Genomic DNA, 25,366 nt, shown 5'->3' with positions numbered 1-25,366 from the left:
ACAAAGAAACTACACAACCACCATAATATTGCCATCCAGAAACTAACCATTAATATTTTGTTGTAGTTTCTTTTGGACTTTTTCCAATGCAAATATATGAATATACACATATCCTTTTTTTAAACAAAGATGGAATTGTATGATACATAAGTCTTTGTACTTTCTTAACAAGTTACAATGCATTATGCACAACTTTCCATGTAATTAAAACAGCTGGTCATAATTTTTAAAAATGTTTATTTATGTGGCTGTACCAAGTCTTAGTTATGGCATACAGGATCTTTAGTCGTGGCATGTGGGATCTATAGCCCTAACAAAGGATCGAACCTGGGCCCCCTGCATTGAGGACACAGTCTTAGCCATTGGACCACCAGGGAAGTCCTGCATTGTAATTCTACTGTATCGCAGTCTTCTCAAGGATCCTCTGAGGGCCATTCAAGTTGTTCTTTGCTTTTTGACATTATAAATAATGCCGTGGTAGGTAAATATCACGGTGCATACATTTCTAAAATCTCTTAAAAGGTCAAATTTTAAGTGCTGAATATTTAATAACCTCTGTATCTTAGGTGTGAATGGAAAGGAATTTCAGATATTCCCTCCAAACTTGGTTTAGCCATAGCTTTCTCTAAGTTAAGTACAGCTTCATCTTGCCATTAGCTGAAGCAAACAAGCAACCAGATACTGGGGTAATCTTCTTCGACTCCTCTCTTTCCCTCATGCCTAAATCCAATTAATGAGCAAATTCAGTTGGCTCTTTCTTCCAAACATGCCTAGTATTTGACCATGTCTCATTACCTCCACGGCTCTCATTCTGGTCTGTGTCACTTCATCTGTTGCCTGGATAATCCTGGTGCCCTCCTAGGTATAATTGCCAGATTTACCAAAAAAAATACAGGAGACCCAGTTAAAACTGAGTTTCATTTTTTTTTTTTTTTAAAAACCATAAGTTTGTCCCCAGTATTGCATTCTCAAGGCAGCAGCGAAAGGGATTCTTTCCAAAAGTCCGAATAGGTCACTCCTCTGTTCAAACCCTGTGATGTCTTTTCATCTCACTTATAATAAAAAGCAAAAAAACCTTTGAGGCCTTGCAGGATCTGCTTCTAGCAGCATTTTCCTCTTTGATCTCACTGGCCCGCTGTACCCACCCCCCCCCCCTTCTGCTTACATCTCTCTTCTCCCAGATATACATAACCTCCCTTAGATCTCTGCTTAAACTTCATGAAACTCTCTCTAATCGCTATTTAAAATCTCAGCTTCCGTTCACCTTCCCTACTTCACATTTCTGTGTTAACACTTACTACCTTGTAACAAACATATCATGTATTTAGTCTTCCTTTCACCAGAATTTAAGTTCCACGAGGGCATTTTTGCTTTTTGTTAACACCTGCATTCCGACTGCTTAGAATACTGCCTGGCACGTAATAGGTGCTCAATAAATATTTAATACACCTCGAGTTAACGAAACGCAGACGTCCAAATCAATAAATAGTTTTTGTTTCTGTTTTGCTAGGGCTCCACTCACATTCTGATCATTCAGCGTGCTATTATCAAAGTAGTCGTGTAACTGCTTTATTTTCAGATAAGTTATTGTCTTCGGGAATAGTAGCCAACATTTATATATAAGGCATAATAATATCTTAGAACCTTAGGTGTTAAAAATTAGAGTTAATTTACAGATTAGGAGATTTAAGACCAGGCGGGGCGAATCGTTTGCTCAAGATCGCGGGAACCGGTGGCGCTGGGTTACAGAACTTGCTTTTAACTATAATACTCTACCCGCTCGCTTCTAACTCTGTCTCTTAAACTCGTCTGGGTCATCAGTAAGAGTCCTTAAGAAGCAAAGTCAAAACCTGCCAAAGTCAAGTGCATTCTCCCGCCCCAGTCAAGGACTCCGCATTTTTCCATTTGAATCCCGCGTGGCGGGAAGCGGAGGGCGGGTGTCGGAAGGGGCGGGGAGGGGCCGGGAGGGGCCACCAGGCCCCGCCAGCCAATCAGAAAGGCCGGGATCCTCCCTTTCCCTCCCCCCCCCCCCGCCGGCGTCCACGCGCCAAAATTCCAAACAGAATGTCGCTTCGCTACCCGCAGTGTCCCTCCGCAGAGCTCAGCGAGCCGAAATTATCTAAGAAAAAGGAGTGAACAGTCTCCTGTCACCATCGCCTCGGGCCCCTGATACCGTCGGTGTGGGTCCTGCTCAAATTCGGCCCAAAGCCCTCCGCGCTACGGAAAGGAAAGTTTCGAGCCGGCCGTAGCAGGGGTGGCGGCGTGGGCGGGACTGGTGGCGGAGGGATTCCGGGCGCGCGCGCTGCGGCGGCGGCGCGGCGCGAGTGGCGCCAGAATTCGGAGCGCGGAAGCGCGTGAGCGGCTGTTGCCCGAAATCTGGTCCGTCTCCCGCCGCGGACGGCTGGGCGAGAAGGGAGAGAAGATGGTGGTCCTTCGCAGCAGCCTAGAACTGCAGAGCCACCCCGCCGCCTCGGCCACGGACTCTCTGGACCTGTCCAGCGAATTTCTCAGTTTGGAGCAGATCGGCCGGAGGCGGCTCCGCTCGGCCGGCGCCGCTGAGCAGTCTGCCGTCACCGCGGCCGCCGCGGGCGTGAGTACGGGCCTGGGGCGGGCCCCTGGGGCCGGGCCTGGGGGACTGCCCGCTGCCCGCTACCCGGCAGGGCCTTGGGAGATGGGGGTGGGCGGTGGGATCCGAGTGACAGTTGGCTGGCGGTGGGGCGGGGCGGGGGGGGGGGTAGGTTGGGAGAAGTATTTGTCAAGGACGCGTAAAATGGAAGGCTTCTCAGGATCGGAGCCCGAAGGGGTGTGTGGGTCGGGTGGAGAGAAGAGCTGACTGTTGAGAGGGCGTGTTAACCTGATTTGACTCAAGAGGAAACCGGAGGTCTCAGCAGCCGAAGTGCAGATCGGGGCCCCACCTTGGTTAGCGGCTTGCCCCGCCCCCCACCTCGCACACCTCAGGGACCGATGGCCCAGGCTGCCGCCCTAGGTTCGCAGCGATCGCGAGCCACGCGCGTTAACCGAGCGCTTACTTGTGTGCATAACGAGTGTCTTAGGAGCTGCGAGGGCATAGAAAGATTGTGACTCAGGTTCCCTGACCTGCGTTTACGATCCAGAGAAGTTCGTTACTCCGAACGCCGTGAATAACACCAGGTTGCATAACGTGGAGGGTTGGAGAGCGACGTTTCATTTACGTCTTCTTCACTTAAGCCTCATAACAGCACCATGAGAATGGATACTTACGTATCTTACCGATGGAAAAAACGGACTCGAGAAGTGGTAGATCGAAAGTTGGAACTTGGATCTTCCGCTTCCACAACCGGTTCCCTTTCCCTTATTTTCATGTTAAACAGCTATAAACAAGGTCTGTAGGTTTCCATGGAGCTGGAGCAGCATAGTCTTGAAAGAAGTTCTTCTCCTAGGTCTGATGTACAGGTGGGATGTTTGATTGGTAGATTTAATTAAGTCCGAGGGAGAGAGTCCCTCCACCTTCCCTCCGCCACCCCCAGCTGCTGAAAGAGACACAGATGGAGGAGACCGCGTTCACAAAATGTTAAGAGTAATTGAGGAAGCAACAGTACATAGCAAAGTTAAGGCAGCAGGAAGTAATCTAGTTCTGCTGAAGCGAAGGGTAGTCATGGGGGTAGGAAAAACAGGACGGGAAATAGGGTTAGAACTGGTAAATCAGACTGAAGCTGAGGCGAAGTGTGTACGGTGGGAGAGAGTGAAAAACACAGGTAAGGGAGAGATCGCGATATGAAATTGTCAGAATCTCTTGTAGAGGCCTCATCAGAGTTATTTCTTAACCGAGGGGAATGAAAGAGCCCATTCAGTCTCTGACATTGTGATTCTGAATTGAAAAACCAAACAGTTTCCTGACCTTCAGGATCTGTTTCCCAGTCACAGGCTGAAGTTGTTAGAGATCTAGGGATGCTGGACACTTCTTCAATGAACTTGGTCACTTGACTTACTAACCTTTGTTCAGAAGAACTAATTAATTTCAGTAAATATTGAGTGTTTATTATCTTCAGGACAGTGCCAGTTCCTGTGACCATAATGATGTATTGAGTAGTGGTTAAGTAATATAGGCGCTTAAAACAACTGTTAGTTCTTCCTGTGATAAACCATAATGGAAAATAATATGAAGAAGAATGTGTATGTTTATGTATAACTGAGTCACTTTGCAGCAGTAATTAACACAACGCTGTAAATCAACTATACTTAAGCAATTAAGAAGTTAATTTTTTAAAAATGTTCTTTGTTTACCAATCAGCTTACCATCAGCTTACCAATATCAGCAGGTTTCTGTACTTTTTGAAAGGGAGTGAAACCCACCACATGGATAATGAGAATTAAATGTGATCATGTATGTAAGGTGATTACCTGAACACTTGGCTGATACATAGGGCTCAGTTATTGTCAGCTGTTAAGATCTCAGTCAACTTTAATGGGCACTTTTTTTTCCTTTGAAGTTTCTCAGGCTGAAAACCTTAGAGTCATCCTTTACTCTTCTCTCAGTTCATATTAGCAAATTCTGTTGGCTTCACTTTCAGAATATATTCAGAATCTGACGACTTCTCAACTGCTCTAGTGTTGCCTTGCTGATTCAAGCTGTTATCTTTTGCCTGGATTATTAAAATAGATTTTTTTTTTTTGGTCACATTGGGTGGCTTGTGGCATCTTAGAACCAGGGATTGAAACTAGGCCCTGGCACAGAGTCCTAACCACTGCACCACCAGTGAATTCCCGTGGGTTATTAACATAGATTCTTGACTAGCCTCCCTATTTGCCATCCTTACATATAATGCCCTCCTCCCTTGAAAGTCTGAGTTCTCAGTATAGTTTACAGAGGGATCTTTTTAAAAGTCGTAACAGTTTATCACTCTGCTCAAAAATCCCTATCTAAATAGAATAAAAGTTGAGAAGCAGCCCTATATACATCCTTGCCCCTTCCCTTTATGATGACATCCTCTTCCATTCTTTTGAAAAACGCAGTCTATTCCAGCCACTTTGGCCTAGCTGCTCATTGAATCCCAGAGCCTTTGCACTTGCTCTACCTTGGGTTGGGAATACTCTTTCCCTGGATATCTGTATCAGATGTTCCTTTACCTTTTACATTTTTTAAAATTAAAAGCAACAACAACAACTCAGAACTCAGTGCTTAACGTGTTCCAAGAATCTTGCAAATATTAACTCACTCCTCATAACTTTATAAGATAGGCATCCTTGTTTAACAGGGAAGAGGACTGCGGCACAGACTTTAAATAACTTGCTCAGTTCACCTTTATATGAAGAAGTAGAGCTTCGAGTCCCACGTAGAACCTGGATGAAGTAGCCTGTTGGAAGTGTTTGCTAACTACCTTGTCCTAACAACCCTACTGAAAATTGCAAACTGCTCATTGGCAGGCCGCTCTGCTCTGTTGTATGTTCCCTAGCTCTTACCACCTTCTAAATATTGTATAATTTCCTACTTTTAAAATATTCTTTTCTCTCCCCAGATCAGAATGGAACTCCATAGGGATTTGGATTTTGAACTTTTGCTCAGCAGTATATACTCCTAGAACCTAGAGCATATTAGGTGCACAATAAATATTTTGTTGTTGATTATCTTTCAGTATCAGTGGTATGTGGTGTTCGAGCAGTTAGCAGTTAGGCTGGTTATCATAGGGTAGAAAAGATCTGTTCTCCAGGCTAGAATTTCCAGTAGGGATTATTACACCTTTTTGAAACATAGTATTCCTCGGTAGGATAGATTGTAACCAGAGGGTTATTTAGTGAGCATGGGATTGGGTCTTGAGGAAGTTCATGCTGAGGAAGTTCACCAGTACAAAAAAATGAAACATACCCTTGTGATTGAAATATTTTCTATTTATAGGACTTTACATTCAATGGATTTGATTTGATTTGATTATAGCTTGCTTTTTACATCAGTCATGCAATTCAGAAACTTCCTTGATCCACTCTCATTGTACTTGAGTATTTCTTAGTCTCATTCATGCTTTTATTGACAGAGCATTTCTTGGAGGAGATTTCTTTTTGAAGATAGTTGGATTTTTTTTTCTTCTTTTTTTTCATGAAGATAGTTGGATTTATTCATGTTCATTAACTTATATTTTTCTTCATCTGAGCTTGGAGGTTGACATTCAGGTTCTAAAGATAAAGTTACCTATTAACCACGTTTTGCTTTTATGATCTCACTCAACTGGGCTTAAGGATTTTTTTCCCCCTGACCTGTATGGGTTCCTGGAAAATATTTTGTTGTTGTTTTAAATCTGTTTTTTTTTATTTTATTTTCTTAAACTATAAGTTTGGATGCCCCTTTCTTTTGGAGTCAGGCTAGCCATTGTCCTTCTGGGCTTTCACAGATCTGAGTCTCTTCAGTTCGTTAAAGTTAGGATTATTTCTCATGCTGAAGAAACATTTAAGGATGGGCAGTAGGGTTAGGTTGTGTACATTTTATTCTGTATGTTATTAGGTAAAATAAACACACTATGGTATGTAGAAGGTACTTGGTTGTTGTTGTTTTTTTAATTGTACATTTATTTAGAAGTCTGGAAAGATAACCCAAACTTGACACTGATATATATATACAACCCATGGGAGATTTTTTAAAACTTGAAGCATGTCACAACATAATGGAAAATGCACAACTCAGTGAAGTATCTCGAAGCATGGATAGATTTTGACATGTAGTGAATGTTACTCCCTGGCATTGACTACTCTGCATTTGAGAGAGTATACTTGTTTTGTGACAATAATAGATAGTCCATTTTTATCAGTTTTGGGCTGGCTCTTGATTTTAGGCTTAGAAGTTGCAACTTTTAGATCAGGGATCTGATAAGATAGTGTTTAAGATGAGGTATAGACAACAAATCTGGGAGTTTGGAAGACCAGTTAAAAGATTATAATACTGATAGCTACAAGGTATATAGCACTTGCTGTGTGCCAGATTTCCCCTGTAAAGTAACTACTATGCATTTTGTTAAATAGATTCATATAATGGCTGGATTACTATTCATTCATCTAAAAAGATTTTTAGAATAATACTTCATGACTTGGGAAAATGATCGTATCACTAGAAAAAAGTTACAAAGCATAAATAATATTAGCTCAATTTTAAAATTGTGTGAATGTGTATGCATAGGAAAAGAATGGTTTTTGTATCCAAAGGTTAACCCATTTCTATCTGTGGATAACTGAAATTGAGGGTGATAGTTTTATTGTTGTATATTTCTTAATTTTCCCATTTGTAATGGGCACATATTACTTTTATTTTTATATTGCTTTTATAAAGAACATTTTTGAAAGTTATACTTTTAAATTCCCCAGTGTATGCCCAGGTACAGATGATTCTCAAAACACTTGTTTTGTTTTTTTCTCCATGCTGTTAAGGAGAGCCTTTCTTGATGCTTAGTACTTAGGGACGATGAACTAAGCCAATTTCTGCAAATCACAGATTCACTTAGACCGCTTAAAGGTTAAGTCTTCTGAGTTTCTCAGGAAATCTTTTTTTCCCAGTATTTAGCACTCCCCTGCTTTTTTTCTGTAGAAACAAACCTTTTTTTTTTTTATTCCCAGGAATATGGTGACATTTACTTTTTTTTATTGTAATAAAATATAAATAACAAAATTTATCATTTTAGCCATTTTAAGTATATGGTTTTGTAACATTAAGTACAGTAACATTATTCAGTAACCCATCACCACTCTCTTATCTTCAGAATTTTTCATCTTCCAAAACAAACTCTGTACTTAGTACTAACCCTCCCTGGAATTCCCTGGTGGTCCAGTGGTTTGAACTCAGCGCTTTCACTGCAGTGGCCCAGGTTGAATTCCTGGTCAGAGAACTGAGATCCCGCCCAAGTGGACAGAAAATACACACACACACTCTAACTCTCCATTTTCCCTCTTCTGAGCCCCTGGCAAGGAGCCGCGTAAGAAGAAACCTACAGTATTTGTTCTTTTGTGACTCACTTATTTCACTTAGCATAGAGTATTCATTTGTGTTATTTCAATATGTTAAAATTTCCTTTGTTTTTGACTGTATAATATTTCATTGTGTGTACTAGCTATTGTTTTTTGGTTTTTTTTTTTCCCTATCGTTTTAATCCATTCACGTGTTGATGAGCTCTGCTTTCACCGTTTGGCTATTGTGAATATGCTGCTATGGACAGGAGCATTCAGATATCTCTTCAGGCCCCTGCTTTCACTTTTTTTGAGTATTATGCCCAAAAGCAACATTGCTGGATGATGTGGTAATTCTGTGTTTAATTTTTTTTGAAGAATTGCCATATGAGTTTCCACAGTATACACACGGGTTCCAGTTTCTTCACTTTCTTGCCAATGCTTACTTTGTCTCTCTCTTTTTTTTTTTTTTCCTGGTAATAGCCTTCCTAATTAGTGTGATCCCTCATTGAGTTTGATTTCCATTTCCTTATGACTAGTTATGTTGAGCATCTTTTCATGTGTACATGGGCTGTTTGTGTATATTCTTTGAAGAAATGTCCATTCAAGTCCTTTGCCTGTTTTTAACTTTTTGTTGTTGTGACAGTACAGAATTTCTTTATATATTGTGGGTATCAGTCCTTTCTCATTGTCATGATTTGCAGATACGTTCTCCAGTTCCAGGGGTTTCCATTTTACTTTTTGATAATGTCCTTCGTAAAAAAGCTTTTTAATTTTGATGAAGTCCAACTTACCTTTTTCTTTCGTTGTCTGTGCTTTTGGTGTCCTAAGAAATCGTTGCCAAATCCAATATCATGAAAGTTTTCCGTATGTTTTCTTCTGAGTTTTTAAATTTTTTTTAGCTTTATAATCTCTTACATTTTTAAGCTGCCATCTAAGGTCCTCCCCATCCCCCACACCAGTTTAAATAGTTAAAAGGAGATAATTTCTGTCATTTTTTTTAAAGTTGACATTAAAAAATAAAACTATTACATCACACTTTTATAAGTAACCCCTGGAATCTAAAAATCATAGTTATTTGATACCTGTCTTGAAACATTAAAAGTTAACACATAAATAAGCTCTTTTAACAGCCAGAAATTTTACCTTGATTCTTTTCTTTTTTAATGTTTATTTCCCATCCACTTAACCAACAGCATTTTATCTTGATATGTTTTCATGCTTGAAAGTCATTTGTTAATTATCCTTTCACACTTGTAAAAACAAAATTTGGATTTTTTCCACTTTTCCATGACAGAGCTCCAAGAAATAAAATTTTTGTGTATTGAATTATCATAATTATTAATACTCAACTGATCAAAACAACAAAAAATATTTTGATTAAAATGATTGAACATAGGAAGTAATTTTTTATTAGGATTTCATGTGGTTGAAGTCTCCCTACCCACCCAGTTAGCTTATGTATCTGTGGCTAGATCTTATTTATTGTTGAGGACAGTGTTTTGGCATCTTGTTTAATTGTTTTTGTAAAGGTAAGTGCTGAGAAACATTGTTCATATAAATAAATAGATAGTAATGAAAGGAGTTTTGTTAGCAGTGCCACTCAGTGTTTCTGGCTTATGTGCAGAAAATCACTTGCCAAACATTTTTAATGGTCTCTTAGCTTGATTAGGTCTCCTTTCAATTTTGTTAAAAGCGAAGAATTGGGAATCATCTAACAAAGGAAAGGATTTGTTGCCTAGCATAGTCATTCATTTTCTTAACACCTACATTAGTGTTTTTCTTTGTTTGGCTCTTCAAAGATTTTTAATGCCTTGAAGCAGCCCATAACAGAAAGATTCAGAATGAGTGAGAGATACGATTTTCTTTTGTAAAATGGGAGAAAGGTAAATTTAAGAGGATGCCTTGTGTTAGGATGTCTTCTTAGATCCATTTTAAGAAAAAGTACATGTGGAAGTTGAGAAACTGAAAATAGATACCCTTAAACAATTTTTTTGGAGTCTTATGTTACACCACATCCATATAAGGTGTAGGTATTCATTTTAAAAATAATGCACTTATCTAAATGTATAGGTGTTCTTTTTTCAAACATCTTGAAATACGGGCACATTGATAAAAGTGTGTAACTCAGGCATATCATTTAATATCTTATGAAGAACTTAATTTTTTTTAACTTGTCCTCTCATGCCTTTAAGAGCATGTCAGTTTCTTACACAGGTCCTTATGATATAAATATTCTTACTTGTGAGCCAGTCATATTCTTCCTGAAACAAAATTAAATGACAAAATAGCCTAATAAAACATAATGAAATGACCAGGTAAAGCCAGCCTAAGCAGCATCGGGGGAATGATGTTTCATTTAAAAAAAGAAATGCCTGTTTTTCTAAAATTATAAATTTTTAGAGTAGTAAAGTTTAGGATTATAGAGTTAGGATTATAGACTGTAGCCACCACATGTTCTTAGAGGGAAGTTAGCTTCTCTTCTAATGTGAAAACACCTGTATGTGATTTCTAAGAGGCGTGTATGAAATCTTGAACACTTTATGACAGAACCTCTGTAGCTTATAAAGCCAACCCACTAACTTAGAGAGTATTGAGCAAAAACAAAGTTACGTGGAGCTCTATGGTTTTTACAAGAAATTAGTGTATTTAATGGAGAAGGAAATGGCAGCCCACTCCAGTATTCTTGTCTGGAGAACCTCACGGATAGAGGAACCTGGAGGGTCCATGGGGTCATAAAGAGTCAGACACGACTTAATAACTGAACAACCAACATATGTAAACAGTCTTTAATTCATTTTTACATTATCTGACTGAAACTGTGTGAGATAGTAATGACTCCTTTTTGTCATTGAAGCCAAAATTGCAGTTCTGATTGTCTAGTTATTTTAAAGTTGCCGCCAGTGGTTCCATGGTTTGTGAGTGTATCTTTCTAATTTCTGTAGCCCTAAAAAAGAGGAGTACTTACTGTTGTGAACTATTACAACTTTTTATCAGTGGTAGAAAATTTCACTCTAGACTACTTGTTATGAAATAGAACTATAAACCATTAATAAATCTTATATTAGCCACCATATAGACATTACTCATATTTGTTTATCATAAAATGGTTATTCTAGATATTAACTATTTTAGTTTTCTTGCAGAGATGCAAAAATAATACTGTACCAAAAGCAGTTGTTACAAACTTTTTAATCAAAGAGAAGTCTTAGGAGTTTAACTGGGATATTTGACTGAAGAAAAACTTAAATGGCTTTTTAAATTTTTTTTTGAAGGATGGGTCTACAGTTAAGGAAGTTGAAACCTACCACCAAACACGTACTTTAAGGTCCTTGAGAAAAAATGCACAGAATTCTTCAGATTCTAGTTTTGATAAGAATACGGTGATAACGGAGAAACATGCTAATGGCAGACATTTTACAAGGTAATATAAGATGCTTGAATGTTAATTCAAAATAGTTTCAAAGTATTAATTTAGGATTTGCATTTAATTTTTAAGTGTGTTCTTAACTGATCAAGAGTTCAAGTTATAAAATGTTTATTTGAAATGAAATTGTACTAAATGAATATTATTGAATTAAAAATTTAATATGTACTAGGTTTGTTATTTTCTTATTCAAAGGCAGTATCTATTATGTGTGTGAGTGCAGCTGACAAGGTTGGTTGATACAGGATCAGTTCTGGGTACTTGAGTAATCTAAAGAGACTTTATGACTGTCACTTGCTTATGACATATGCTTCTGCTTCAGAGCCTATGCTTTGCATGCTAAGTTGCTTCAGTCACATCCGACTCTTTATGACCCTTTGGACTGTAGCCCACCAGGCTCTTCTGTCCATGGGATTCTCCAAACAAGAATATTGGGGTGGGTTGCCATGCCCTCCTCCAAGGGATCTTCCCAACCCAGGGATTACACCTGATCTCTTTCAACTCCTGCATTGGCAGGCAGGTTCTTTACCACTAGCGCCACCTGGGAAGCATATATAAAAAGCTTTTATTCAAGATAGTATTTGTATTTCTGATTGCTATCAAGTTTTTCATCAATTGAAAGTCATTTATGAATATCTCTGTTGGTATGCTTCTAAAACTGTCTTCACAAAGGAGGCAGAACATGTTTTTTCTTTGTTTTTGGTTTTTGATTTGTTCTGTGGGACTAGGTGGCTTTATACATATTTAAATTTCATTTCTCAAGAACCCTGAGGTAGACAGCATGAATCCCATTTATTTATTTATTTTTCCATTTATTTTTATTAGTTGGAGGCTAATTATTTTTACAATGAATCCCATTTTAATAGTCAAGGAATTAGTTTCAATGAATTAGGAAGTATGTATTTCATGGAGCTTGGGTTTACTTGGCCCAGGGAAAATTTAAATCTAACTTTAATTAGCTCAGAACCTTCACTTTTCTCCCCATTTTGGTGGGCTTAATACAAATGGGGGGGTGCCAATTAGAATAAAATTTGTTTTGATGAAATAATTATTTTTACATTAATTCTTGTCCTAAAGAATGTAAGCCCGCTTACTCTCAAGTAGAATTTTTTTATTCTTATATTGTGTAACAGATTCTCCAGATAAGTGAGGTTGTGCCCTTTTAAGTTTGTTTCTTTGTTACTGTTATTTTTTTTAATTATTTACTTGGTCTATTATTATATATGTTTAAATCTGCCTCTTATTTCATCTACTGTTCATGGAATTGAAGAAAGAAATGGTAACCCACTCCAGTATTCTTGCCTGGAAAATTCCATGGACAGAAGAGCCTGGTGGCCTACAGTCTATGGGGTCACAAAGAGTTGGACATGACTGAGCACATTCATGCAACACCTACTACTATATTTCATGGAATCCAAGGTAGCAACAATTGAAACATGCAACATTATTTTATGAGACAGTAAGAAAGGAAAAAACACTGAAAATTAAAACTATGACGTGCCATCAGTTATAATATACATCCCAGTTTTGGGGATGTTAAATTGGGGGGAGTTTTACAATTTTTAGAATCAGTGAAACACAATTTAAGTTATCCCATTATTTCTAAAACTTGTCTTCTTAGAGTAAAGTTGGGAGGGGAGGGTCCATAAATTCCCAATGAGAATTTAAAGATTTCTTTCATGATCTGAAGGGGAAAAAAAGTTCTAAATCATCCAACTTGCTGCCTTTTAGATAATAGCCATAAAATTTCAGGCTCTACATTTATGTTTACAATTGGCACCAAGTAGTACTGCTTTAGTTATCTCAGGGTCATGAGATAAGAACCCAGTCTGATCTTGATTCATAAACGATGCATCTGCTTCCAAGAGAAAGCTATGTGATGTGATATCGTAACATGCTGTTCAGATGAAGGTTTGGAGCCCTTTGGATAATAGAAGGTGATGAATCGAGTCATCCAGATACACAACAAGCATGATAGGTAACGTGCTCAACTCAAGAGAAACCCATAGCAATCTGAATTACATTCACACAGCAAATAGAATTTGTGTCAGGAAACCTCCAGTGTATTCTGTTAATATTTTTGTCCATGGTTGCTTTTATAGTTTTATTTGTATAAAACTTAAATGAATTTATATCTAGTTTGGCTTGTACATAATCATAAAAAATTTAATATAGGAAATCCTCAAAATCGTTATAAGGCTCTGTATGTTACTCAGGTTTGTGAAACATTGTGCTCGGTTTTAAAGGAATGTATTAAAATAAATGCTGTTTTAATTTTGATTTAAAGATGAGTGGCTTGGTGTTTTTAAATTAGAATCTTCCTCAAATATATTGAATTCCTGTCTTTTTATTATTTTAAAATGACCATTAAAATATAATTTACATACCATAAAATTCATGATTTTTACGTGTAATGCAGTGGTTTTAGAATATTTAGTGGTATTGTGCAAGTGTTGCTGCTATCTAATTTCAAGTCATTTTCTTCACCCTAAAAAGAAACCCAGTGCCCGTTATCTCTCCATCCCCAGCTCCTTGGGAACTGCAGATCTGCTTTTTAATCTCTATTTAGATTTCTAAATCTACTTTGTATTTGCCTATTTTGGACATTTTGTACAAGCAGAATCATACAATGACCTTTTGTGTCTGGCTTCTTATACTTGATACAGTGTTTTGAAGGTTTATATTGTAGTGTCTATCAGCACTTCATTTTATTGTCAAATAAGATTTCGTTATATGAAATTTTGTTTGTCGACTCATTGGTTGATGCACATCTGAATTATTTACCCTTTTGGGTTATTTTGAATGATATGAACACTGGTGTACAGATATTTGTGTGGACATAGAGTTTTGGTTTTTGGGTATATGCCTTGAAGTGAATTGTTGGCTTGAATGGTCTCGGTTTTAATGTTGAACTGCCAAACTGTTGTCCATAGCAGATGTACCATTTTATATTCTCACCAGCACTGTATGAGGATCTCACTCTCTCTACATCCTCACTAACTCTTGTCACAGTTTGTCTCTTTGATTTTAGCCATTTTAGTGGGTATGAAGTATCTCGTGGTTCTGATTTGCATGTCCTTGATGGTTAATAATGTTGAATAATTTTTCTTGTGCTTGTTGGCTGGCTGTTTATGTGTCTCCTGTGGAGGATAATTCCTATTTTTAAAAGAATTCCCTGTATTCTGATCATTATTACAAAGGCTATAATTTATATAGATAACATCAGGATCTGTTTGTACAAGACTTACATAACGTGGCCTATAGTATTTTTGAATTCTGCTTTATCTAGTTTTCCTATTTCTTACCAGGATGACTGTTTGCTATTGCCAGTTGGCCTGATTATAGTAATTTTTTTACTTTCTGTGTGTTTTTACCCACTACCCCTTTGTTTTCAGTCTATTTGGGACTCAAAGACCAGGGAACCAAGGTTAGAATAATACAGAAAGATTTGAGTAACTATGGCTTGAGGGAAGACTATATATTTGTTTGGTCCTAAACTTCTTAACTAGGGTCCACTAATAGTGTTTTTTCAGGCGGCATATGAAAACTCTGAAATAATGTTTAAACTTACATGTCTGTATGCAGTTTTCTAGGGAGAAAAGACCCATAGCTTTCATCGTATTCTCAGGAGTTGCCAAAAGTCCAGACACCTGTTTTTGTAAATAGTTTCATTGGAACACAGCCATGCCCATTCATTCTGTCTAGGGCTGCATTCCTACTTCAGTTTTAGATTTGTATGAGTAGTTATGACAGAAACTGTACAGCTAACAAGCCAAAAATATTTATTATCTAACTGTGTAAAAAAAGCTATAGCAACCCCTGCAAGTAGGAAATTACTTCCCTTCCCCTACAGACAAAGAAAGAAAAAAGACACTGCTTTAGTCTTTGTATCCCTAGCATCTAGTAGGGGGCCTTGTTTGTAGACGTGTAGACCTACATGATATGGAGAGAGAGGCTCTTCTATGAGGAAACTACATGAACCTGTCAACAAACAAGCCCTTGGTCTGTAAATGGATTGCTGAAAAGTGTTTCTTTTTGTTCTTCATTCTTAACAAGTGTTCCAAAAGAGTTAAGGAAGTGTAATGATGACTTACATTGTTATGAAGATATGCACGAGTTAGCGGGATAGATGGTTTAGAATAAGATGGTTTAGGTTTAAAGTGTCACATTTGAAATTCCACGGGTATAACCAGCCCACTTGCAAATAGCTTGATTTATAGGTTGATTAATGAAAGGGAAAGTCGCACTGTCCCATCTGACTCTTTGCAACCCCTGGACTATACAGTCCATAGAATTCTCCAGGCCAGAATACTAGAGTGGGTAGCCTTTCCCTTCTCCAGGGGATCTTCCTGACCCAGGAAATGAACCGGGGTCTCCTGCCTTACAGGCGGATTCTTTACCAACTGATCTGTCAGGGAATATATAGCCTATCAGGTATGGAAAATTGAATCCCTAAAAGTAAGTGAATGAGACATACTGCTTTGTTTGCTTCAGTGGGTTTAGGGGAAAATGAGAGGAAGATACTTTTTTAAAAAGCCTTTGGAAGATGTTCTTTTCAATCCAGCAGATTCTGTATGTCAGTTTGTAGATGGGATATCTGATTCACAAATGTTACTGTTTCTACCTGTGAATGATAATGCATGTCGTGTGATGACTGTAGCCACCACATGTTCTTAGAGGGAAATTAACATGTCACTAATTTCTGTGATGTGTTCATAGGTCCTCAAGGATGTGGGACTGCTATATTCTTGTATAAAACACCTTGTCTTCTCTTTGCCCACTACTCAGTTCAGTTATACCTAAATACCTAGGATAAGGAACTCTCTTGTTTTTTCTATGAGCCAGTGGGTGTTGGCAGTTTGATCTTTGGTTCCTCTGCCGTTTCTAAATCCGGCTTGAACATCTGGAAGTTCTCGGTTCACAAACTGTTGAAGCCTCGCTTGGAGAATTTTGAGCATTACTTTGCTGGTGTGTGAGATGATTTCAGTTGTGCAATAGTTTGAACATTCTTTGGCATTGGCTTTCTTTGGGATTTGAATGAAAACTAACATTTTCCAGTCCTGTGGCCACTGCTGAGTTTTCCAAATTTGCTGGCATATTGAGTGCAACACTTTCACAGCATCATCTTTCAGGATTTGAAATAGCTCAACTGGAATTACATTACCTCCACTAGCTTTGTTCGTAGTGATGCTTCCTAAGGCCCACTTGACTTTGCATTCTAGGATGTCTGGCTCTAGGTGAGTGATCACACTATCATGGTTATCTGGGTCATTGGAATCTTTTGTATAGTTCCTCTGTATTGTTGCCACCTCTTCTTAACATTTTCTGCTTCTGTTAGGTCCATACCATTTGTGTCCTTTATTGTGCCCATCTTTGCATGAAATGTTCCCTTGATCTCTCTAGTCCTTTGGACTGCAAGGAGATCAAACCAGTCAATCCTAAAGGAAATCAGTCCTGAATATTCATTGGAAGGACTGATGCTGAAGCTCCAATACTTTGGCTACCTGATGGGAAGAACTGACTACTTGGAAAAAACCCTGATGCTGGGAAAGATTGAAGGCGGGAGGAGAAGGGGATGACAGAGGATGAGATGGTTGGATGGCATCACTGACTCAACGGACATGAGTTTGAGCAGGCTCCAGGAGTTGGTGATAGACAGGGAAGCCGCCTGGTGTGCTGCAGTCCATGGGGTCGCAAAGAGTTGGACATGACTGAGCGACTGAACTGAACAACTGTTTATGTAGCATTTACATTGTATTAGGTATTACAAGTAATTTAGAGATGACAGAGTATACAAGAGGATAGACATGGGTTATATGGAAATTATAAGAGATTTAAGCATCATTGGATTTTGGTATCCACGGGGGACCCTAGAACCAATCCCTTCCTTACACTGAGGGACAACTGTATATCATTGAATTTCACAACAGGGTTCTTAGCCTTTGTTTAGCCATAACTTATATTAACATGTTTTTCCATTGTCCTAGTTCATAATATTATGAAATACAGGATTTAAAATTATGTCAATTATCTTGAGTTATTTAATATATTTTTTAATATAGGCAGTTGGCCAGACAGCAGGCTGATAAAAAAAAAGAAGAGTGCAAAGAAGGTAAGTAATGTTAAAGGCATTTAAAGTTTCTTAAACATTCAGTTTTTGTTTACAGGCATACTGAGGTACATACAATAAACTGTCCATATTTAAAGTATACAGTTTGTTTGGTTTTGATGCAAGTGTGTGCTGTCAAACCATCACCATGAAAAGGTAGTAAAGATAACCACTTCCCAGAATTTCCTCAAGCCCCTTTATAATCACTGCTGGCTTCCCCAGCTCCTCTCCATGCCCTCTATGCTCCAGGGTTCCTAAGTGGCCACCAATCTGCTTTCTGCCACTGTAGAGTAGTTTATATTTTCTAGAGTTTTATATCAGTGGGATTATACAATATGTGTTCTTTTTGTCTGGCTTCTTTTACTCAGCATAATTTCTTTGAGAATCATCCACAGAGTTGCTTTCTGTTGCTCAGTAGTATTTCATATGGATATACCACAGTTTTTTCCTTAGCTTTATTTTAATATAATTGATATATATATAACAGTGTGTTAATTTAAGGAGTACAAGAAATGTTGGTTCGATCCTTATATATTACAAAATGATTATTATCATGGTTTTAGCTAACACCTGCATCATGTCACATAATTACCATTTCTCTTATTGCTGAGAATTTCAAGCTGCACTCTCTTAGCAACTTTAAGTATCCACTACAGTATTATCAACTATAATCAGCCTGCTGTACGTTAGAGCTCCAGAACTTCCTCATTTTTGGCTGAAAATTTGTATTCTTTGACCAACAATCTTCCCCTTTCTCTTAATCCCCACCCAGTCCTTTGTAACCATTATTCTAGTCTCTGTTCCTAGATCACACATATAAGTGATGCCATTTAGTATTTGTCTTTCTCTGACTTACTTCATTTAGCATAATGCCCTCAAGGTCCATCCGTGTTACTGCCGATGCCAGGATGTCCTGTTTCTTATGACTGAACACTGTTCTGTTGTGTGTATATTCCACATATTCTGTGGAGGATTTTTGTTTGTTTTTTGGGTTTGTTTTTGTGGGGATAGTGACATGCCACACAGCTTGTGAAATCTTAGCTCCCCAGCCAAGGCCCGGGGATTGAAACCAGACCCTCGCCATAGAAGTGTGGAGTAATAACCACTGGACCACCAGGAGATTGCCAGCTCCACATATTCTTTATCCACTCACCTCCTGGTGGACACTTAGGTTGTTGCTCACAATTGGTTTGTCTGTCATTTGATAGATGTTTGTTTTGGGTTGTTTCCATTTGGGGGGTTGTCACAAAACTGCTTTGAACACTGTATACAAGTTTTTGTATTATTTATATATGTATGTTTTCTCTTGAGAGTGGTATGATTGGACTTATGGTAGGTGTATGTTGTTTATTTTTACATAAGATGGTAAATTCAAGAAACTAAAACTTTGTTACATGAAAGTGTAGCTCTTCAGTTGTTGACTTTAGAATTGTTTTATAAATGCTGTTATTTCAAATCTTTCTGTTTACTTTTATGTACACATCTGTGAAGACAAAGCAATTGCAGTTACTCGGTCATTGAGAACTAGAAACATAATTCAAAAAACAGAACACTTGCATGAAGAGAATGGTGATGTTGAAGTTCGCCGGAGTTGTAGGATCAGAAGCCGCTATGGTAGTGTGAACCAGTCTGTACTGTTTGACAAACTTATAACAAAGTAAGTAAAAATCACTTAGATCAAGATGATTTAGCTGACAAAAATTTTTGAGTTGGGGACTAAATTTTGACTAGCATGAATATTAAATGCATTCCGTTTATGTAAAGTAGAAAGTGATCATTAGAGGACTTTGTAATAATTCTGTATGTGCATTTAACTATATTCGTATTTAAATTCTTATAAAGAATAGCTAAAATTTTTATAGTAGTAAATCAGTGCTGCTTGTAAAGATATTTAAAATTCCAGCAGTTGAAGAATACAATGGAAGAAAAATTAAGTTTTTAAAAATATACTACTCTTTAAAATATATATATACTACTCTTTTACAATTTTAGCTTATGTTTGTATCATTTTTTTTAAGCACTGCTGAAGCTGTGCTTCAAAAAATGGATGATATGAAGAAGCAGCGTAGACGGCGAATGAGAGAATTTGAAGACTTGGAGGTATTTAATGAAACAGAAGAAGTAAATATATTCTTCCATTAAGGGGATGATTTCATAATCTCCAGTTTAACCTTTTTTCTGTAGCCCCTATCCTTTTTTTTTTTGGTTAAATTATTCATTTTGAATTATAATCAGCAATTATTTTATCAGTCACTAGAGTTATTACTGGAGTTGTAAGAGTTATAACTGGAACTATGTTCATTATGATTGAAAGGTCCTACTGTATTTACTTTAAATAAACATACTAAACAATAATGGATTTTTAAACATTTTTAGGGGAATCTTAACATGTACACGAGAGGTAAACAAAAAGATATTCAAAGAACTGATGAAGAAACAACTGACAATCAAGAAGGCAGTGGCGGTTAGTCTTTTCTCTTGTTCTGTCTTCTGGGTTTGAATTTCAATGCTTTTTATTTAGTAGGATATAGTCTTTTTATTCAGAAGCTATAACATGCATGGTAATTTGTGATAAATTAGGGAGTTGGTCATAGTGTCAGAGAAAAAAGTGAAAGGGAGATAAAAGGATAATGTGTATTGTTGGGAATATATTTGAAATAAACAACTCTAAAACAGATGAAACTGGTTTGCTTGTATAATAATATATCTACAGATAACGTATGTCTACCTGTTTTAGTTAAAAACTGATTAAAGTTACGTTTTACTGTTCTGCCATTAAATGCTCTATCGCTGATCTATACCCTCATGCCAGGTTTTACTGTTCTCTTTAGGACTTATTGCTGCAATTTCTTAGAAATTTTCTTGAATGAAAATTTGTTTTCTGAAATGTTTTAAATGTTTGCTGAGGTTATTTTACATTATCTTTAAGTAGACTACATGTCATGTAACTCAGTGACAGAAGTTCATTATATTAATGAATTAGCAGTAATACTTTAAACCTTAGTTTGGTACTTAGTGACAGTGGCCTTTAAACTACTTTTTTCTTTCCTCTAGTTATTTTTAATTCTATAGTTTTTTACTTCATTTTTCAAAATCTTCAATCTTTAATGTTGCAGAATTAAAGATTCTTTGGACAATCTAGAAGTAAATGAGTTTTAAAAGGAGGATCTTTTCTATTCCCCTGTGTTAAAAACTTAACATTTGGATGAGAAACCTGAAAGTAAATGTTTCTTACTTTGTAGAGTCATCTGAAGAGGGTGAAGACCAAGAAGATGAAGATGATGATGGTGAAGATGAAGATGATGAAGAAGAAGAGGAAGATGATGATGAGGAAGATGATGACGAGGAAGATGACGAGGAAGATGAAGAGGATGTTGAAGAAGATAATCAGAAGCGATACTATCTTAGACAAAGAAAGGCTACTGTTTACTATCAGGCTCCATTGGAAAGTAAGACATATCTATTAATGTTTTTTCCAGGAGAAGATATAATTAGGTTACCTTGATTTTTACTGCCTTTCCATTGTCATTCTTATTTTTCAGGTTTTCATTTTACAGAATACTCAGGGCTGTTGTCTTTCATAACTTACCCAAGATGTGTAGGAAGTTATTTCTTTTTCTTTTCCTCCTTGGGGGGGGTGTGTGTGTGTGTGTATATATATATATATTTTTTTTTAATTTTATTGGAATATAGTTGCTTTACAATGTTATGTTTCTTGTGTGTAGCAGAGTGAAGCAGTGGTACATGTACCCCTTCTTTTTTAGACCTCCTTCCCGTGTAGGTCACTACGGAGCCTTGGGTACAGAGTCCCCGTGCTCAGCGTAGTGTCTCATTAGTCATCTATTTTGTGCATAGTCGTGTGCCTGTGCCAATCCCAACCTCCCAGTACACCCCACCATCACCTGCTTACTCCCTCAGTATCCATGAGTTCACTCTCTGCATCTGTTTCTGCTTTGCAAATAAGTTCATCTGTACCATTTTTCTAGATAAACAATAAGCAATTTTACATGGTATTTCTTTTTCTCTTTCCGACTTAAGAAGTTGCATTTAAAAATTAAATGTTAGCCTTGACCAAAGCAAATAAATGGGTGATTTTGAAATTTCATGTCTGTCTTTAGTTATTTTAGCTTTCACAGTTTTGTACTTAATTTATTTTATAAGTTTGTATAAATAGGACCACTTTTGATTTATGTTAAAGTTGTACCTCAACCCTTAAAAGTATATATATATATGTTTATATATGTGTGTGTGTGTGTATGTAGGGCTGATAATCAGCCATTATGCATCAGGATAATCACAGTGGTTGTTGATGGTCAGTGTGTGTTTTCGTTGGTTGTTGTCTGTCCTGCACACATACTTTCAGTAGCAGCCTTGCAGGCATAAATGATTTAAACCACAAACAGTAAAATATACTCTAGTAGATACGTGCTATTAATAGTATTTTCATGGAAGGAAGGGCATGGCAACCCACTCCACTATTCTTGCCTGGAGAATCCCACAGACAGAGGAACCTGGTGGGTTACAGTCCATAGGGTTGCAAAGAGTGGGACATGACTGACGCCACTTGGCATTCGTGCACACACAGCACCTTTGTAAGTATTTAGATGAAGAGCAAAATTGTGTTTATACATATTTACTTGTCATGTACATGTAATTTTTTTCTTAGAACCTCGTCATCAGAGAAAGCCCAAAATATTTTATACTGGCCCAGCTTCTCCTGCGAGACCAAGATATCGATTATCTTCTGCGGGACCAAGAAGTCCTTATTGTAAACGAATGAACAGGTTTGGTTCTGAAATAGTGATTGATTTATGACATGATTGTGGTTGTATTAGAGTAGAATTCTAGAGTCTTAAGATTGGGTTTATCAGGATGGAATTCTAGAATTGTGTATTTTGGAGAGTTAGCTCTGTGTCTTCAGGGCTTTACTGCTTCAGGCTCCCCACAACTACTGACTAGTTTTTGGTTTTGCTTTCACTGATAGGAATTATTAATAACTGCCATGGTAAGGTAGGTAGTTTATTCAACTGTTCTACAGTAATAATAGAGAGCTACTTTTGCTTCAGTGTTTATTGTATTCCTGGCTTGGTATAAGCATTTTACATAGACTGTCTCATTTAATTTTCACATTAAGTTAGAGTATAGGTTTAGTCTTGTGACAGTCTTCACATACTATCCCAGACATACTTTCTTTCTTTTTTTTTCCCAGACATACTTTCTTAACCATGACAAATTCTAAGTTATATAGCTTTTAGACTTCTTACGACTCTGCCTGTCTTTTTTTGGATCTATTTTTCAAATTTGTTTTTCTTACATAGTAGGAAACATTAATTTTCTTTGACTATTAAGATTATTTGTGGGTTTCTTTTCCTTCTGCATCCTAACACTTGTCTGTCTGTCATATTTAAGTCTGAGGAGATAATTCTTATTAATTCTTCATTATTCCGAGTAATAAAAGATTTTCTGATGCATTAGAATTTTCTGGGTGATAGTAGCATTACAGTAGTTCATGAATGAGGAAGCTTATAGGGGAAGCCTAAAAAGGCAGGACACAAGTAGAATTTCATATTCTTCATAATTTCATTTTTAGAGTTTCAAAATCATAAGTGTACATTCTGGATTTCTTGTTTCTTCATCCCTTCTCATACCACCACAGCCCGGAGGATAGAGGATGAGAAAGACAACCTGTCGGGGCTGCCTGAGATAAAGTGCCCATACTGTCGGTACTTTTCATGGGCCCTGTAGGATATTGTTAAAGACCAGTATTTTGATAGTGAAATTTAATGATCCTCAGAAAAGGAGAGTAAAGTGTAGTGTGTACTGGAGTCCTCATTAGCATAGTGCCCAGGGCGGCTGCCTGACTCACGGTACAGGCCTCTGTTTGAGCCAACAGAAGTGAGAGGCTAGCAGTTCCTTTGAAATTTAATTTCTTCTCCCATATTTAATGGGTTTATATTTCTGGGAGTAACATAATTGTTGACTGACAGCCTCTGTAGTCACCAGCTTGCAATGGATAGCAGGTGGGTTTTTCTCTTTTTTTTTTTTGCCACTTTGGTGCTGGAGTTCCCTTATTTGGTTCACAGGGTACACTCTCTCTATGGAGAGTGTCTTGTGTTACTGTGTAACTCCTCAGGTACAGGATTTCCCCTCCTCCTATTACTTAACAAATACTGGAGTACTACTATGTGCCACATACTATGGATATAAAAATGGCTCAGCCAGAAATCCTGCCCTTGGATCTCAGACTAGTGGTGGATTCTGACACATTCGAGGTATGAAGCAAGAGAATTTAACTGTTCCCTGAGTTATATTAGTGACCTTTGTATTGGTTTTGATAACTCCCTTTATACTTTTTCATTTTGATAACAACTTTATTGTGATATAATTCACACACCATATACCTTACCCATTTAAAATGTACAGTTCTTGCCTTAAAAAATAACCCCATAGTCTTTAGTTATCACTCCAATCCCTCCAGCCCTAAGCTACCACTAACCTACTGTCTGTCTGTATAGATTCTGGGTATTTCATATAAGTGGAATTTTTTGTGACTGGCTCTTTTGCTTGTTAAAACATTTTCAGGGTTTATCTACATTGTAAGATATATCAGTACTTCATTCCTTTTTTTAATAAAATTTTTTCCTTTAATTTTTAATTAAAAAAATTTTTTTTTTTTTAAATTTTTGGCCTCACTGGATCTTCGTTACTGCCCGTGGGCTTTCTCTAGTTGTGGCACATGGACTTCTCTTGTTGTGGAGCACAGACTCTGGGCTTACGGGCTTCAGTAGTTGCAGCATGAGGACTCACTAGTTGTGGAGCATGGGCTTTGTTGCTCTGCAGCATGTGGAATCTTCCCAGACCAGGGATCGAACCCATGTCCCCTGAATTGGCAGGTGAATTTTTTTTTTTTAATTGATCTTGTTTATCTCACAAGACCTCGGAAAATTGAAGCAACGCTTATGCTTATCCCCACCTAGGCGAATCTTTGGTCAAAGGCAAAATTCATTTTTAAGAGAAATAGGAATGGCAGGCAAATTCTTAACTACTGGACCATCAGGGAAGTCCCACTTCATCCCTTTTTATTGGCAAATAAGATTCCTTTGTATAAATGTACCATATTTTGTTTATCCCTTTATTAGTTGATGTACATTTGGGTTGCTTCTACTTTTTCGGCTATTATGAGTAATTCTGTTAGGAACATTCATGTGTTAACTTTTTGTGTGGACATGTTTTGGTTTCTCCTGGGTATATACCTGGAAATGAAATTGCTGGATCAGATACTAACTATATTTAATGTTTTGAGGAATTGCCAGATTATTTTTCCAAGATAGTTGCTGCACTTTACATTCCCACAGTGTACTAGAATTTCAGTTTCTCTACACCTTTACCAGATCTTTTGAATGTAGCCCTTTATAAACCTTTTTTTTCCTCTCAATTTTCTTTGCCAGGATGGAGTTAACATCTCATTTCTTCTGACAGCTTTAATGGTAGTCATTTTGCTTAGCCTTTTTACTTCTTCTTGAAGAGATCAGCCTCTGTTTATAGTTCACATCCTGCTTAGGCAGGGAAACAAAACACAAATCCAAAGAATCGTTGGAACTTTGCTCTTAATGAAACTTACAGCCACCATGCAGGATCTTCCAAGGGTCTCTTGGCACACTTACACAGCAGAGCTTCAGAAATGCTGCCTTAAAGTAGGATTTTCTTTCTTCCTTGTGATTGCTAACCTCTCATCATCTAAGGTTTATTCTCTAGCCTCAGTTTGCAGTTTCTGAAACAAACCTAGCACCTTTAAACAAGAAGGTAACATAAATAGCACAATTGCTTCACCAGTGTTTCAAAGTATACCTTACTGGTTGTCAAGGAGCTAGAACTGACCTCTCTACAAGCTCTAGTTGGGTTCATAGTGCAGGCCCAGTGCTGTCTGT

At 37.5% G+C, this 25,366-nt stretch overlaps 1 protein-coding gene across 1 annotated transcript in view; it reads left to right on the top strand.

The window, feature by feature from the left end:
- The first annotated feature begins 2,051 nt into the window (after nt 1-2,051).
- Nucleotides 2,052-25,366, top strand: part of ATAD2 (ATPase family AAA domain containing 2) — a 64,040-nt gene continuing 40,725 nt past the window's right edge. The window contains exons 1-8 of the mRNA XM_043483447.1: nt 2,052-2,590; nt 11,178-11,326; nt 17,392-17,441; nt 18,930-19,095; nt 19,457-19,538; nt 19,815-19,902; nt 20,681-20,887; nt 22,105-22,222. Coding sequence (XP_043339382.1) covers nt 2,423-2,590; nt 11,178-11,326; nt 17,392-17,441; nt 18,930-19,095; nt 19,457-19,538; nt 19,815-19,902; nt 20,681-20,887; nt 22,105-22,222 — 1,028 coding nt within the window. The 5' untranslated portion in view covers nt 2,052-2,422. The remainder of the gene's footprint in view (nt 2,591-11,177; nt 11,327-17,391; nt 17,442-18,929; nt 19,096-19,456; nt 19,539-19,814; nt 19,903-20,680; nt 20,888-22,104; nt 22,223-25,366) is intronic.

Source organism: Cervus canadensis, chromosome 12 (genome assembly GCF_019320065.1).
Source record: "Cervus canadensis isolate Bull #8, Minnesota chromosome 12, ASM1932006v1, whole genome shotgun sequence".
In the NCBI taxonomy this organism is placed as follows: Eukaryota; Metazoa; Chordata; class Mammalia; order Artiodactyla; family Cervidae; genus Cervus; species Cervus canadensis.
This window is presented reverse-complemented; position numbering and strand designations above follow the sequence as displayed.